This window comes from Micromys minutus (genome assembly GCF_963924665.1).
Source record: "Micromys minutus genome assembly, chromosome: 13".
Lineage (NCBI taxonomy): Eukaryota > Metazoa > Chordata > Mammalia > Rodentia > Muridae > Micromys > Micromys minutus.
The window spans coordinates 51,307,691-51,324,437 of record NC_137982.1 but is presented as its reverse complement, the minus strand read 5'-3'; the positions used below and the strand labels follow the sequence as shown (position 1 = coordinate 51,324,437).

The window sequence follows — 16,747 nt, the reverse complement described above, 5'->3', positions numbered from 1 at the left end:
AGGTACAGACTCACATAGATAAACATTTGTTTTTTCAAAAATCAAAGAAAATTTATTATCGGTTACTTTGACTCATTCTTTTATTGAATGAGGACGGATGGTTAAATAAGTTTGTGATGAGATTGTAGACTAGATAATAATAAAAATATGAACGTTTAATATTCATCATTTGAATACTTTTCTGTTCTTAAATAAGGCGGGAAGGAAAGAATTTGTGCCTGACACTGCATCCATTGTAAGGTTTGGCCAAGGCGGATTTGACTTCGTTGACTTGAATGAGGATGTGTAGCAGAGACCAGTAGTGGTGCCTGTGTGGCTGGTTTATACCCATGGCTAACATATCCAAGGAGATGCAGCTGAGAGCAGAAATGATCAGCATTTCCACAAGGATTCATGAGAGAAAGCAGGGCAGTGAGCAATGCAGCTTGGCCAGCAACGTAGGCACTGTTCATGAGGAAGAAGTCTCCTCCGCATGCTATGCCAGAATGACATCCCACTGGAAACCCAGAGGGAAAGCAGGCTTGCCCTCACATGGGAAAGTACAATGTTACTCACTAGTGATGGTATCTCAAGCTGTCCTCACACGCAGAGCTCTGAGTAAACATTACTTCTCTTTGGATGCCTGTATTTTGTATATATTAATAAGCAATAGTGGTATAATCTCTGGCCAAATATCAATCCTAGATATTCATAACTGAAGTTTAAGTAATGACCCTAATTGTTCTAATTGTGCCCACACATGCTGTTATGTTTGTGAATCTAACTCAGAATCTGCTTTACAATACTTAAAGGTGTTTTTTTTTTTTTTTTAAATATAATATCTTTGGGCTGTAAAGATAATAGAAGGAACCATGAGTCATATATTCATGGACTTACTAAACAATTACCTCAAGAACACGAATAGCAAACTACAGTGTTTAGTGAGGATGGCCTTGTTTTTAATCACTTAATTGCTTCCTAAAAAGGAATGGTACAGCATGTACTTCATACTGAGGAGCTGCCCATTGTTGGTATATTATTCAGTGGCTAAAACCTCAGGGTTTCTTCTGTGCCTTCTTTGGGAAGGCTCTTGGCACAACATCCTTGAGCTATGAACAATGTGCATCTTTGAGAACATCACTCTCACCAGGCACATGGTAATTTGAAATCACTTTTGGTGTTCTGGATAATATTTTACTAATGTTCCTCTTGAATAACATAACCTCATATATGCCTGATCTCTGTCTTCAGTCTTACAACTTCACTCAAACCAAAAGACATGGGTGGACTTTTCTGAACACAGTAAATGACACTCTCTCAAGTTCTTTTTTGAACTGGACACTGCTAAGTAGCACTTACATTTAGAGATGTGTGTTTTTCCGGCCCCCTTCATTACTCACTCTAGATAGCATGGTGGCTGGAACATGGTAACTTCCCAATAAACCCGGGCAAGGAAAAGAAAACCAGTGATGGGATTCTCGTTATTCATATGCTAAGTGATCGGTCTGTTGGCTCCGTTAGACCAACAGTCTTGATCATCAAAACCTGAAATTCTTATTCTGTTAGAATCTTAACCTGAAATTGGTTAAAAATCTGAATAGCTAAAATTACCAATGCTTGCACTAGTTCCTGTTCATCTGGGCTGTTTGCCACCATAATCAATTGGTTAAACTGTTGAATAATTTAACAATATTTTTCTTCAGTATTTTTGTATTCACTTACTTCCAGATCACAGTCCCTCTCCTCGTTGCAGCCTTACCCTTACAAATTCCTCCCCACCATTGTCCCTTTCCCTTCTCCTCCCTTGGGTACCACCCCACTCTGGGACATCTAGTCCCAGCAGGCCTAGGCACATCCTCCCCCACTGAGGCCCAACCGGCAGCCCAGGTAGGGGAAAAGGATCCAATTGCAGGGAACGGAGACTGAGACAGCCCCGTTCTACTTGTTAGGGGACCACGTGAACACCAAGCTGCACATTTGCTAGAAATATGTAAAGGTCGAGGTCACCTCCTGCCTGCTCCCTGGTTAGTGGTATAGTACCACCCCTATGGTCCCAGGTTAGTTAATTCTGTAGGTCTTCTTGTGGTGTCCATGACCCCTCTGGCTTCCTCAATTCTACCCCCCACATTCTCACAAAGCTCCCCAAGCTCCACCTGATGTTTGGCTGTGGGTCTCTGCATCTGCCTCCATCCACTGCTGGGTGGAGCCTCTCAGGAGACAGTTATGCTAGTCCTGTCTGCAAGCATAGCAAGTATCATTAGGAGTGCCGGGGCTGGCTCTCTCCCATGGGATATCTCAAGTTGGGGCAGTCTCTGCTTCATCCTTATCCCTGCACATCTTGTAGGCAGGACAAATTTTGGGTAGAAGGTTTTGTGGGTGGATTGATGCCCCCTCCCTCTGGAAGCCCTGCCTGACTACAGAAGGTGGTCACTTTAGTCTCTGTGTCCCCTGTGGTAGGAATCTCAGCTACGGTCACACCCACAGACTTTCCATATCCTCCCCCATCCCAGGCCTCCCACTAGCCCCAGAGATGCCCCCTCCTGTCTCCCTTCCCCATTCTACCTCAAGACCCACTGATGGGCTACACCCAAAAGATGTCCCACAGGGACACTGGGCCGCAGCCAGAAACCGGAAACAAGCTCAGTTGATTTTTATCAACTGAAGAATGGATAAAGAAAATGTGATACGTCTACAGAATAAAATATTATCCAGATATTAAAAACATAGGCATCATGAATTTTGCAGGCAAATGGATGGAACTTGAGACTATCATCATGAGTGATGTAACTTGGAGCCAGAAAGACAGGTGTGGTATGTACTCACTTATAAGTACACACTAGCTATAATGTGCAGGACAGACATGCTGTAATCCACAGACCCAAAGAAACTGGGGAATAAGGTCCCAAGGGAGGATGTGTGAATCTTACTCAGAAGGAGAAACAAAATAGTCAGAGGTGGATGGAGAGGAGGAACTGGGTACAAGAGGGGACAAGAAGGAGGAGAACATGAGTAATAGCTATATTTTAATATCTGTTCTTTTTCTTTTTTCCTGTTTTTGAGGCCCAGTCATTTATAAGTCCAGGCTGGCTTCAAATTACTGATACTCCTGCATCTGCTTGACCAGTAATGAGATTACAGGGATGCATGTCACGCCTGGCTTATCTGTTCTTCATATTTCACTGTATACTTTTTCATAGAAGTTCAAACTGGCCTAACATGGGATCATAGCCCTGGACCTTTATGAGCCCAAGAGTGATATATTGCTGTGTCCTCTTGTTGGTGGAGACTGACTTTCCTAATAGCATCGCAGAAACCTCTCCAGGGGAGGGAAGGACCAATAACCCTTTCAGACTTTATTGGTTAGCTCTCAAATGTAATCCAAATTCTTCATGTTACAGCTCAAAAGAAGAATTTAACATTGTAGGCAAAATAAATACTTTATTGTTTTAATGGTTTTTTTGTTTGTTTTTTTAGAGATCAGCCTTTGTGTGATAGTTCAAATATTTATAAACTTTTTAGATATATTTTCAAAGAATGCCAATTATTCCAAGCACTTTTGGCTAAAAATTTTCACACAAAGTAACAGGAGTTGAAAATTACAAACACTAAAAGACTAATTTCTAATAACATTTGGATGTTACTTTATACATTTATTTGACATACATAATACCAGGTAGGAAACTTTTTTTTCAGTAAAACCATGACTTTTCACTGGTTAAAACTGAATTAAAATCATTTATGCATGAGAAAAATAAATCTAATCTCATTTGGAAAAACAATACCCAGCTTATTCATCTATTCTATCTATTCAAGTCACAGGTCCCATTATCCTGACAATACTACTCAGTCTAAAAGACAGAAGAAACACCTTGAAGTAAGACATCTGGACAACGCAGAGTATGCTTACCACAAGGCTCATAGCTATAATGAAATTACAGCACAGAGAGTACATAGTGTCTACCACAAGGCTCATAGCTATAATCAAATTACATTTGTTGGGGCAAAGCAACAAGGCTTACAGTGTAAGAACATGAAGTAGTTGTAGGTAACCTCATGAGATCTACCCTACTGCTTCTCAGTAGCCTCCTCAAGAACTAAGAGCAATTTTTACAACAGAACCATTCGTCTTCTTGGAAGTCACCCAAATGAAGAGCAGTGGAGGGAAAAATCATCGGTTGCTTCAAGCTCTCAAAATACAAATCTGTTATTGCACAGTAAACACCTCATAGAGGTCAGTGTTGTAGAAGTTAGTCTGAAGAAACATGTTATCTATAAGTTGGTTATGTCTGGAATTCTTCAAGTTTTACAATTAACTCTACATGACACATCAACTGGAAAAATATTGACAAACAAATAAATACTAGGCTTTCATGGCCAGTCTGATAGTTTAGAAATGAGTCAGCAAAGTGCCTAAGTTTCTATGTTTTTTAAAATGTTTATGCAAAGAACCATAACCTGTACACTGCATACAGAAATGCACTGTCCATTGCTTAAGTAGCCCAGCCCAGTAGAAAACATCTTCCATAGGACAAACAACACCTTCACCAGCATAAATCACTGACAACGCCTATATTAGTTAATGGGGTCCATCCCAACCCTAAAAAGAAGAAAAAATAAATATTAGACATTCTTCAAATACTATTTTGGACATTCTTTAAAACAAATGTGAAGTTTATTCAGATAAATCCATATACATGGTATACATGTTTCTACGTCTGTCTGTCTGCTCATTTGTCTGTCCGTCCGTCCATCCATCCATCCATCCATCCATCCATCCATCCATCCATCCATTCATCCATCCATCTATCTAACATATATATACAATCTTCTGGCTATTATATATTTTTTGAAAGTTAATAATTTTACCCCAAGTTTTGAAAAAAAAACTGTATAATTTTGTAAGACATAATATCTATTAAAATATTCTCTTGCTTTCCACAGCTGAAATTATATATCACATTTTTCATATCACATTGAATAAACACCTTCAGCTCTGAAAGTGTTGTATACTATTATTCCTTGGTGTGTTCACCAAACATTGCTATTAATAAAAATAGATATTATTTATAAAATAGTTATAGCTATTATTTTAGTAAGTCACATAAAAATCCTTAATAAATTATGATTAGAAATGGATCTACAAAATATCTGTTTAAAAGGCAAAAACAATAAGGTAAGGTATTAAAAGTGCTTGATTAATTATCAAATTCTTGACCATACATTAGACGTTTGAAATACTATTTAACTAATATTAAAGTAAGATTCTGGTCTAAAGTCTAACTCCAGGATTTATTTACTATAATGACTTTCTATATAAAACACACACTGCAGAAGATTCTCTTCTAAGTTGAGTTGCTCATGGACACTTTGAATAGGTTGCATATGGTCTTCACACTGTACGATAACTATGACATAACTACGACATATACAAAATAAGAGTTTAGCTAGAGACGACAACTGCTCTAAGAGAGCAAAGAACCACGAATCACATGTCAGTGTGTATCCAGTTACATGAAGACGTTAACAAACATTACCGAAAATGTCTCACTCAATGGCTGTCCTGCTTAGAAGCAGATGCTTTACTTGAAGATACCGCTGCCAAAAGTCCACTTACAATTTCTCGTCTAATTTCCCCAACAATAGACTCTTTAATCTATAATGGAAAAAGAAAAATATGCATTTAACAATATGACTATGCTATTTTTCCTGTTTTCAGATAAAATGCATACCACTTAATCGTTGCGGTCAGCTCAATCACAGAGACCACAGCCTTCAGGTGACAAGCACAGAGGCACCTGAAGAAGAGCCCATCCCCCACATCACAGACGACTCCATGTGACACAACAGAGCCAAAGGCATTATGAAAAATCACTTTAAATCTTTTTTTTTTCCTCTTTTGGTTTTTTTGAGTCAGGGTTTCTCTGTTTAACTTCGGCTGTTCTGGACTTTCTCTGTAGACCAGGCTGGCCTTGGGGATTATAGGGGTGCACCACCACTGCTTGGCTAAATCTCACAGTTCTTATGGGAGAAACATGAGAATACTATCATAAGTTATGTCACACAACAGCCTGCAGAACTGAATACAATGTTGCTTTTTATTTTATAAGGACAGCAGCAGGATCTGCACCTTTAGTGCTAAGGAAACCTGAAAGTGGCAGAGAGAGATGCCGGCAGAAATGCTGCCTGCTCTACCAACTGAAAACAGTATCTACCAACACACACTTTCAGTGGACAGAAGAAACTTTCATTTAGTGATACTTACATTTTAAATAGTATAAACATATGTCAAACAGCCATCTGCTCGAAACTTGAACTGTTTTTCTTTAGGGTTGTGATGCACATGTTCCCTGTCTGACTTAGGTAAGAACTCTCATCTTGGGAAGGGACAGTGGCTGAGGCAGTATACTGGTTACCATGCAAGCATGAGTATCTGGATCTAATGCCCAGAACCCATGGGAAAAACAAAACACAGGAAAGCAAGAGCCAGGTGTGGTGACATGTGCTTATAATTCAGACACCAGGGAGGTGGAGACAGGTGGATCCCTGGAACTAACCAGCTAGCCTAATCTAAGACACCATCTCTTGAGGGTGACATCTGAGGCTATCCTCTGGCTTCTACATGCATATATACATCCATGCACAAGTAAACACCCATTCATGCACACATGCACACACACATACTCACACACCAAGAGAAAATACACATCTCATTTTCTTGCTGAAAAAGGCAAACTGATGGGCAGATGCTAATTTGACACTATTAATGATACTGTTATGCTTGCAGACAGTAAACTAGCATAACTGACCCCCAAGAGGCTCCACCCAACAGCCAATGAAAACAGATGCAAAGACCCACACCCAAAAAGATGGAACCCGAGGAGTCATTCAGAGAGTTAGGAGAAAGATTGAGGGACCCAAAGAAGACAGTAAAGACCAACAGAGTCAAGTAACCTGGACCCTTGTGGGCTCCCACAGCCTGAATCCCAACCAAAGAGTGAGCACAGGCTGGACCTAGGCCCCCTGCACATATATAGCAGATGTGCAGCTTGGTCTTCAAGTGGGTCCCTCAGACAACTGCAGCAGGGCTGTCCCTGAGCCTCCTGCCTGCCTGCTGCCTGCTGCCTGCCCCTAAATGAACAGCTTTGTCTGGCCTCAGTGGGAGAGGATGTGCCTAGTCCTGAAGCAACTTGATGTGTGTGAGGGGGATGGGTGGGATGCGAGGTTGAAAAAAATGTAAAACAGAAAAAAAGAATAAACCAACCAAACAGAAAAACAAACAGACATGAGGCAATGATCATGTCCAGATGTCAAGATGCAACACAAATATTACATGTCTTCTTCCTCCTTTTCTGTCTAATGACATAGCTTCACCTCCAAATAGCTCTTTGTAAAGGCTTTAAATGTGCATTTCCTGCAGTAAACTGATAATGCACTCCAAAATTAGCACTGTGCTACTCTCAACTAGCTCTTAAAAATTCTACATTTCCACAGCTTCCTGTCAGCCTCATCTATTTCCCACATCGTTCCTAAACACATCCTGAAAACATCTCAATTGAAGCCTTTCTAAAAATGGCTGTGCTGTGCAAACCTGGTACATAATACATAGACTTATATATGATTCTTCACAGCAGAGCAGGGCTGGAGAGATGGCTCCGCTGCTAAAGGCTAGGCTCACAACTACAAAGGCAACAGAAACAAAATGCTCCTTTGCTATCAACAATCATCTGCCCTGCTTCACACATAAATAAATATCAGATCTCAAGTTCACCTTCTGTCGCCATCTGTGAACATTAAATAACAAAGACTTTTCAGATGTATCGTACTTTAGATCCATTTCTAGTGGGTATGAAACATGAAAATCAGATTATTGTAGCCACAGCACATAAGGTAAATGCAGCACACAGAAAAAGAGCCATTGAAATTCTATATTATACAAGATGTTAAGCAGTCCCTAATAAGACAACTTTATTACATCATCTTCCTGTTTATCACTGAATTAAAAATGAATGTTAACTGTTATGGTACCACAGATATTGCTAGCACAAAGCATAAAGGAGTATCTCAGAGCGCGGCGTCTGCAGTCCCAGGAATCTGGGAGGCTGAGACAGAAGGACTGCACCTAGAACTTGAGACCATCTTGAACAAGACCTGTCTCAAAAAGGGAAAGAAACAAATGACCATGAATCTCTACTGTTGAGTACATTCTACTCTAGATGATCACACAAATGACACCACCACAGAAACAGTAAAAGAAAGCTGGGGTGGTGGCACATGCTTTAATCCTAGAACTCGGACAGCAGAAGAAAATGGATCTCTGAATTCGGGGCCAGCCTAGTCTACAGAGAGAGTTCCAGGACACACAGGGCTACATACTGAGACCCTGTCTCACAAAACCAAGACCAAACCAACCAAACAACCAACCATGACAAAAAAAACAAAAGGAAAAGAAAACGAAAGTGGCTGCAGTGAAACTGCACTGAAAATGACACAACGCCCGTAAATAAGCCACCTCACAACAGCACATGAACTAATAAGCTAGTTCTAAAGTTCCCGGTGCTGTAGAGAAGACGTGCGGGTTCCCAGTAAAAATTCTAGACTGGCTAGTAGACGCACTTTTGTGAGCACAATTTCCAAAAGCTGTGTAGATTTTAGACAGACTACTTGACACTAAAAAAGACTGTTTATTGAGGCACACAATGGCTTGCTGGTGTGACGTAAGGCTGCATAGACACAGTCCTGAGCGCCCCAAAGCCAGGACCCTTAGATGGTCTCACAAACGTTCCAAAGGAATACATGAGCTGTGTTTTTAGCCAACACATGTTTAAACATGTCAGATATACTGACAGCTGTAAACTAAGCATGGGAGCTAAAGTAAACACAGAAAACCTTTATGATAAGCATGCCGATCTATGTGATTTATTCTTGATATCCGAGGCTGAATTTCCTTTGAAAATGGCATTTTCACATATTTTATAATCGTCTTTTTGTCTTTTTATTCCTATACAGACGCACATTCTAAAGTATCTGTGAGTGGTTCTAGGCCATGATCACATGTATCACAAATGACTCAGACAAATCCTAAGGTTTTGTGTGTGCACAATCTGGAACAAGAAGGAGCGCCCTTAGGTTGACAAAAGTTTAGGTACCAAATGTGCACTAAGCACTTGTGTGAAAGGACTGTGTGTGTGGATGTTCTCTTTTAAAGGGGGATTCTGCTGAGTGCACTGACATAATAAAGCTCTTTAAACCTCCCAGGGTGCAAAGATGGAAACAAAGGCCTGACAGATGCCATTGTTTTCATGCACCCAGGAGTGCAGTAAGAAAAAAAAAAAAAAAAAAAAAAAAAAAGGTCCCTGGGAGTGTCTGCCAAACACGCTTAATCCTCACCTGAAGAACTGTTCTATCCAAGATCAGATCTTGCCTTCCTGAATGCTGGCTTTGTTAATGGGGTTAGGGTCACAAATTTACTGGGGAGATAGAATCAAATTTTATTTTCTTGGTAGCAAATACAATAAGCTTAGCAACTTGATATTTAGTACCATGGACATTTAAGGTTATAAGTTTACCTGCTGACATAAATGGAGAGAAAAATAAAATCAGTATTTGAAATATTTTATAAACAAACTTTTAAACATAAAACCACCTAGTTGAGTTAGGATAACAATATGAACTGGTTTTTGAATTTTAGCCAGCAATGAGCTAAGGTATGTTCTCAAATTACTTCAGAAAGTTTGATTTGCTAAGCATGCCGTCAGCATCCTTGTGCAGGGTAAGTCCTTTGTGGACAAGAATAAATGTTAAGGCAGACTTCCTTCCCAGGTTCACATGTTCTAGGCTGAACGGCTTCTCATGAAGGGTCAGTAACACATTCTGAGAAGCCTGGCAAACATCTGTCTTTCATGCCACTTGAACTGCTGACAAAGTATAACATCTTCCATATTTAATAGGAGATTCCTATAAATGATTAAGTAATTCCCTAGGACCAAGGCAGCAAAATGGAAAGAGATGACTTCTATAGTCTGTGGTATTGGCCAAAGAATCAATATTCCAGTGAGTGTCCTAACGCCAACACTTTCTTCCTATGCAATTATTTGCAACATGGATCAGGCCAACAAACTTTTTAAGATGAAAACTCAGGCATGCTTTAAAGGAGTAACTATGCCAATGAAGCAAAGGAAAGCCAAGTTTTCAGGAGAACTTTAAACCAAAGCAGATTAAGAGAAACAAAAATATCAGAATTTAGTAGAAGAAAGGAGTTAACATGTCATTAGCAAATGCAGCTCAGGTTGAGTAATTATTTGATCTAATAAAGTACCGCCCTGTGTATAAACAAGTACCTAGGAATGGATTCCTACTCATATTCCTACTCAGGCATACCAGACTGAGGACGTTGAATGTACACTTTGCTAAATGTTAGTTAGCCACAATCCAGTTATAAAATTACCTCCATTTTCAGAACAAATAAATGTATAGAACTGAAGAACTCCACTAGTAGTCACGTCAAGTCTGGAAAACAAATAAAACCATACACCCCACACCTATACAGATCTTGAAAATGAACATTTGTGTCATCACATCAGAAATCCTGGGTGACAATTTGCATGTAGCACAAATGTCACATCTGTTGATTTTAATTTCATCCTCCAGACACATGGGTGGCCACAGAAAACTGCTTTCAGCTGAATCCAGGAACTTAGAACACAAAATGTGAGTAAGTTAAAAATCTTCCAGCAGGGTGAGCCCTGTGCACAGTCGTGCTCAGAGCTGGCACTGGAGCCCCTTCAGACTGCAGAGCACCCTTTCACCCAGCTCAGGAACTGACAAGCCGCACCCTCCCACTCCTGGGCTCCACACGCACAGCTCAAAGGTTTCCACGGTCGAGTCCGTCTTCTATTGTAGGATTGTGCTCCTGACCACACTCACTGCATAAAGCCCTGCCACTGCTCTTTTGTCCTCTCTCCTGTCACTGGTGACGCCTGAGTGTCATCTCTCCAATCCTATTCTTCCCGAGAAGCCCTCCAGGTTTCACTGCATGTTTTCACAGAGACTTTCAGGAAGTCATGTGTGTTCACAACAGAACCCACTGTTTGTCTTACTGTCCTTTTCAAGCTATTACTATGCAATACAATATGGCACCATGAGTAGGCACTAATCTCCGGCCCCAGAGGAGCAGCGGCTCTTTTGGGAAGATATTATGCCAAGACTTCATTCTAAAAGTCCGTCAGCTCACACAGGTATTAAAGCTGCCTCTGATCCTTTATAAGCTGTGTTGCTGGTTCCTCTGTTTTTCCTTTTTTCTTGAGCAGTGCTGAGTAGGGGGGATTCACATTCATGACTTCACACACACTGCCACCTCTGCTGGGGGTCACATTCAAGGCCTCAGGCATTGTCACTAATAGCTGAACTCCTAATGTGACTTTTAAAATATATAATGTGTTGTTCTTTTTACTAATAACAAAATAAAGGGTGTTTATCATCAGGAGTTTTAGGAGTAGTTGGAAAGAAAAGTACACTTCATCTTTGTGAAAACAGAACAGAAAAATATTCAATGTGTATAAACTATAGAGAGAACATTCAACATATATAATGCATAGAGAGAGCAGGTCCCAGCCAATGCTCAACATGTATGACTTAGAGAGAGAGCAGGTCCCAGCCAATGCTCAACATGTATGACTTAGAGAAAGCAGGTCCCAGCCAATGCTCAACAGGTATGACTTAGAGAGAGAGCAGGTCCCAGCCAATGCTCAACATGTATGACTTAGAGAAAGCAGGTCCCAGCCAATGCTCAACATGTATGACTTAGAGAGAGAGATCAGGTCCCAGCCAATGCTCAACATGTATGACTTAGAGAAAGCAGGTCCCAGCCAATGCTCAACATGTATGACTTAGAGAGAGCAGGTCCAAACTATGGTCAAGTTTATCCATGGTGCTTTTCTTTTTACAGGGATATACCAGTTTAGAGTAATGGAACTCAATCTTTAAAAAGCATTATAATTGAAATCCACAATTGTCCCAGAGGCTCAGAGGCCTAAGGTTTGGTCCACTATACAGTGATACTGAAGAGGTGTGGCTTTCGAGAAGTCACTAAGTTAGTCCGGATGGGCCAGAGAAACTTAAATGGCAGGCCCAGGCAGAAGGCAGTCGGGTCCTTGGGCTAATCGTGGAGGCTGTCACCCTGACCCTTCATGTCCCACCCCCTTTGTGTGCTGCTCTAGCCCAGCTTTGCCCCATGTTCTTGTTTCACTATAGGCCCAAAGAACAGAGCAGAGTGCTTACAGCTGAAACCGCTGAGTCCCAACGGAAATAAACATTGCCTTTTAGTTTGTTCTCGGGCATTTTGTCCCGGCAATGGAAAGCGCGCAGTCGTTCCATGCACGTCCTGGATGAACATGGCCGTGAGTGGGAACCCAAAGCCATGGCTGATCCTGTTGGTTCTCATGCTCACGTCGTCCAGGGTAAAACCCACCTTACGCCGTATTTCAGTCTATGAACAAGTCCGTTTCTACACTTCTCCAGACACCAAAGGAAAGGAGACAAGTTCCTGACCATTATTAACCGCCTCCTTTCTATCATGCCAATAACAATTTTATAAAATGACAGCATCTATTTCTGGAAGAGGTCTAAACTGTAACTCTTAATTTTATACATGTTGAAATGAGGGGTCTAAAGGGCTTTCCCACCTTTAACTTCATGAACAATATTTCAGCAGAACTGCAGTCAATGGGAAAGCTGGCCTAAAGCTTTCTGTCAATTACTGTATGCAGTGAAATCGAAGTCTAGCAAGTAAACAGTACCTGACCAATTCTACCATGACACACATCTGCAGTTGGTGGCCCAGGCTCAGACCAGACCCACCTCTCGGATAACTTGCTGCAACTCATCCTGCTCCACATGCCGGTGCATTTCCTCAGCAGCGGGCATCAGCGAGAGATCCTCTGGCTCTTCCTCCATGTGAGATGCAAGTCCCACAACTTGAGAGATTTCTTCAGCTGCTCCAGCTTCCTCAGAACTCTCCAGATCAGGAGGTGTTTGCACAGAGCCTGTTCTAGAGGGGGCAGTTGGTGTCAGGGCCACAGAGGCTCGGAATATCTTCTTTCTCGACACTAAGCGGGCTCTGGGTTTGCTCCCAGACAGCCCTCTGGATCTTCTGTTGGTGTGGGAGGGGCTGGAGCAGACTGAAGATGACTCTGATGTGGCTGGAGAGAAAACGGACTCTGAGCTCTCTCCAGGAGGAATTTCATACCCCATGTCTCCAAGGCCCAGGCCCAGCTCAGTCTTCAGGTATGACTGCTCCCGCATTAGTTCTGTGACCTGGAAGCAAAGCATTATTCTTTTCTCTCCAGACTAGGCCTGCTAATTAAAAAGGTTACATTTCCAGCTATCCTTATTGTCTAAAATCACATGGAATTTTAAAGGCATAATTCAATTTCATTAGCTTATTAACTTATCAATTTCATTCACACACAAGATTAAATTTGTAGCAATCTCAAGCCACGGTGAAGTGAAATTTTACTAGTTACCATAGCGATGTCTGGATTATTTCATGGAATGGTAACTAATGAAAACTAAAACAGCTACTCATGTTTTGCCAGTGAGTCTAAAGTGCAATGAATACAGTCATTTTTACAGGTCCTGACATGAAAGCACTCCTTCAAGTACAGATGAACTTTTCCATAGTCATAAGACAAATCACTACAAAGAAGCTAGCTTTCTAGTGGCCCAAATTGGCACTGTACTTCCAATGGCAAACTCACTTCCAATATTTTACTTCTGAAAGGTTGTACTTAAACCAACCATGCATTTTATACAAGCGGAGAAGACGGTATGCTCATGACATATTACAGCACCCCTTCCCCACGTGCTTACCGGCTCCATGACGTTCAGTGGAGACGGACATGATAAGTTATCAACGCTCCTGCTGCCACACATCCCCTGGAAGGTAAGCACAGTGCACAGGCTTGCACTCGGACAGTCTCCTCCAACTGCAAGTGCTTCCTAATAATGCTCGGCCACACATTTCCTTCACACACTTCATACCACAAACGCTGTAGTCAGCTACCAGGTACTGCATCAAAGGAATGCTGTGACTGCTGCTCAGGCATTCAGGGTCTCTGCCTCCACCACACATTTCTAACAATGAATGATGGATCAAAATCACAGGAGCATGTACTCATAATGACCTGAAATAGTATTTATCTATATACATTCTCATTCTCCAACACACACACACACACACACACACACACACACACACTATTATTGTGCAGATGGATCCCATCGAGGCATCCCATTTGCCTCCTTCAGGAGACAGAGAAGAAGGCACCGAAGGGGCTGTCAGGTCGGAGAACAGGGAGTGGGCCTAGGGGAGGTTCTAGGTTCAATCTTCAGCACCAGAACCAAACAACAGAAAAGAACACCCCCTTCCCCCCGAAAAGATCAAGGCATGGAAAAGATTGAAACTAAAAACAAAGGAAAACATCAAAGGGATCATTTGTTCCTTGGAGTTACAAGCAGGGGCACAGGTTTAAAGCAGTCATCTTTTAGTTTACTAGAAGTTTTCCTTCAAAAACAAAACTTTTGTGTTGACCTTTGCGTTTTCAATTACTGAAAATTACCATTAAAAATTTCAATGTGTTTCTAAATATACTAAATGTGAAATTTATCACACTGCACTAATATGTATAACATACATAAAACTAGTATGTATGAAAGCCACCTGACATTACGCATGGTCTAAAGCATTAAAGCATCTGGGTAAACTGAGGTACCCTGTCCTAATCCCGCATTCTGAAGAACCCTACTGCAGACGCTGGACCCCAACAGCCCAACAGCATACCGGGAGCGCAGAGGAGCGGAACGGCGAAGGCAGCCGCACTGCACGGAGCTGCTCGTCCAGGCCCAGCAAGCGCTCCTCCAGCTGCAGCTCCAGGTCCTGCAGTTCCATTCGGACAGAGTTCCGCAAACCCTGCAGCTGATCAACTTCATACCTGTCAGATTGTGAGAAGCATAACTTCGGAAAAGTAGTAGCCGAATAATTTCTAGAAATCATTTTCGTACTTTTGAAGAGTATGAAGGAAGGAAAGGTGCTGCAGTTGTGGAAGCTCAGACCGCAGCCCGGAGGTAATGACGAGATCTCCGATTCCCTGCCCTCATCTCTGCAGAGCAGCCTCCTCAGGGAGACCGTGCAGTAACCCCCAGTGCCTGTTTCTTACACTGCTTCACTGCCCAGTTCAGAGTGTGCAGAGCTGGGTTCTGAAGACGCTATGCTGAGGGCTCTGACTGTGCTCGCACAGCCCACTGCACTAACCTGTCCTCCTCTGTCATATGAGGGTATACCACGGTTTGCTGCCGCAGCATGGCCAGCTCCAAGTCCATCATCTGCGTTCTGAACAGATTCAGGCTCCGTCTCACGACCTGAAGCTCCTGAAAGGTATTCTGAAATGCAGTGCGGCAGGATTACACGTCTAAGTCACACGTATTATTGCCACTCAAAGGCTGAAGGGGAACTTACTTCATAAAGAGGTAGGACAGACGACTTCTGAGCACTGTACGGAGCAGCGAGGTCAGGGCCTCTCGTCATAGGGTACTTCAAACAGATGAAAGAGGATTAAAGGCCAGGTCAGAGGGGCTACTCCCAAGTTCTCTAAGATGCTAAGGTTAATGTAACACGCATTATCATTTCTTTTTGAGCTACGTCAACCCACAGTGATATACATTATAATCAAGAGTAAAGGAAATTATCGCCTACTACTAATTACCCTTCAATATCCATGTCCAAATTACTGTTTAGGAGCAGGGTGTGTGTGTGTGTGTGTGTGTGTGTGTGTGTGTGTGTGTGTGTTTACAGAACTTCCTTCTTGCCTTGAGAAGGTACATAGAGAAGAGAAGACAGAGACTCAGACCTGTAAGCAGAAGCTACAGGGGACGGCGTGTCACTGCCGTGGCTAGAGCGAGCAGCACGAGGCGTCATCCACTCTCAGGAGACACTCTCTACTGGTATAGGCGGGAAGACAAAGCTGACAAAGCCCCGTCTCTCAGGGTACGGAGATCAAAAGTGAAAAGGAGGATAGTGTGAATGCACTGTGAGAGTGTGTGTACATATATAGACCGTATGTGTGTGGAAGAGCATACATTGTAGGGCAAGTGTGTGAGTGTGAATGGGAGTATGAGTTTGTGATTGTGTTTGTGTACACGCGTGAGTGTCATTTTGTGTGTCACTTTCGACACTCTCAGGACTTTGCAGCTCCTTAGAAGACTGGCAAGGACAGAGCCCCACAGCTGGGAAACTGCAAGAGCAGCAAGCACGCACGTGACATGTGGAGATCACCCCAAGTTCAGGGACACCGAGAACCATCCCTGCTGCCCGGTGGCACTGGAGCACACACCTAAGCAGAGAGACTGTGTGTACTGGGGTGCGGTGGGAAGTGGGGAGATTCACCCACTGAGTTACCATAGGATACTCATGGCCTACACACTGCAGCTGGAGCAGCTTGTGGAAAGGCTCACTGCAGATGTACAGAGACATGGCTCTGAAATCTCCCGGCCTCAGGAAGTCTACCCTCAGTCAAAGCTAAGTTGACGAGGGACAGAGGGGTGCGCTCTGGTCAGGCTGCAACTGTCAGGAGGACAAAGGTATCTGGAGGGCATCTCTTTTCATTTCTGACAATGTGATTTCTTTAACTCAGTGGCTACTTGCACACTATTTCATGGTAGCAGGCGGCATGCATTCGGAATTCACACTTTACCTGATTCTCTTGGAGAGACTAAT

The 16,747-nt window shown here is 42.4% G+C and overlaps 1 protein-coding gene across 3 annotated transcripts in view; it reads right to left on the bottom strand.

Moving 5' to 3' along the window:
* Window positions 1–3,408: 3,408 nt before the first annotated feature.
* ITPRID2 (ITPR interacting domain containing 2) overlaps window positions 3,409–16,747 on the bottom strand; it is a 35,394-nt gene continuing 22,055 nt past the window's right edge. The window contains exons 12-19 of one of the 3 annotated variants that reach the window (XM_080927494.1): window positions 15,491–15,565; window positions 15,287–15,414; window positions 14,816–14,966; window positions 13,846–13,911; window positions 13,223–13,290; window positions 12,835–13,024; window positions 5,514–5,632; window positions 3,409–4,576 (exon numbers count right to left, since the gene is read on the bottom strand). In XM_080927494.1, the coding sequence (XP_080783620.1) occupies window positions 5,528–5,632; window positions 12,835–13,024; window positions 13,223–13,290; window positions 13,846–13,911; window positions 14,816–14,966; window positions 15,287–15,414; window positions 15,491–15,565 (783 nt within the window). In that variant the 3' untranslated portion in view covers window positions 3,409–4,576; window positions 5,514–5,527. Of the gene's footprint in view, window positions 4,577–5,513; window positions 5,633–12,834; window positions 13,291–13,845; window positions 13,912–14,815; window positions 14,967–15,286; window positions 15,415–15,490; window positions 15,566–16,747 lie in introns of all 3 variants that reach the window. The other 2 variants (XM_080927492.1, XM_080927493.1) reach the window with 2 other exon arrangements.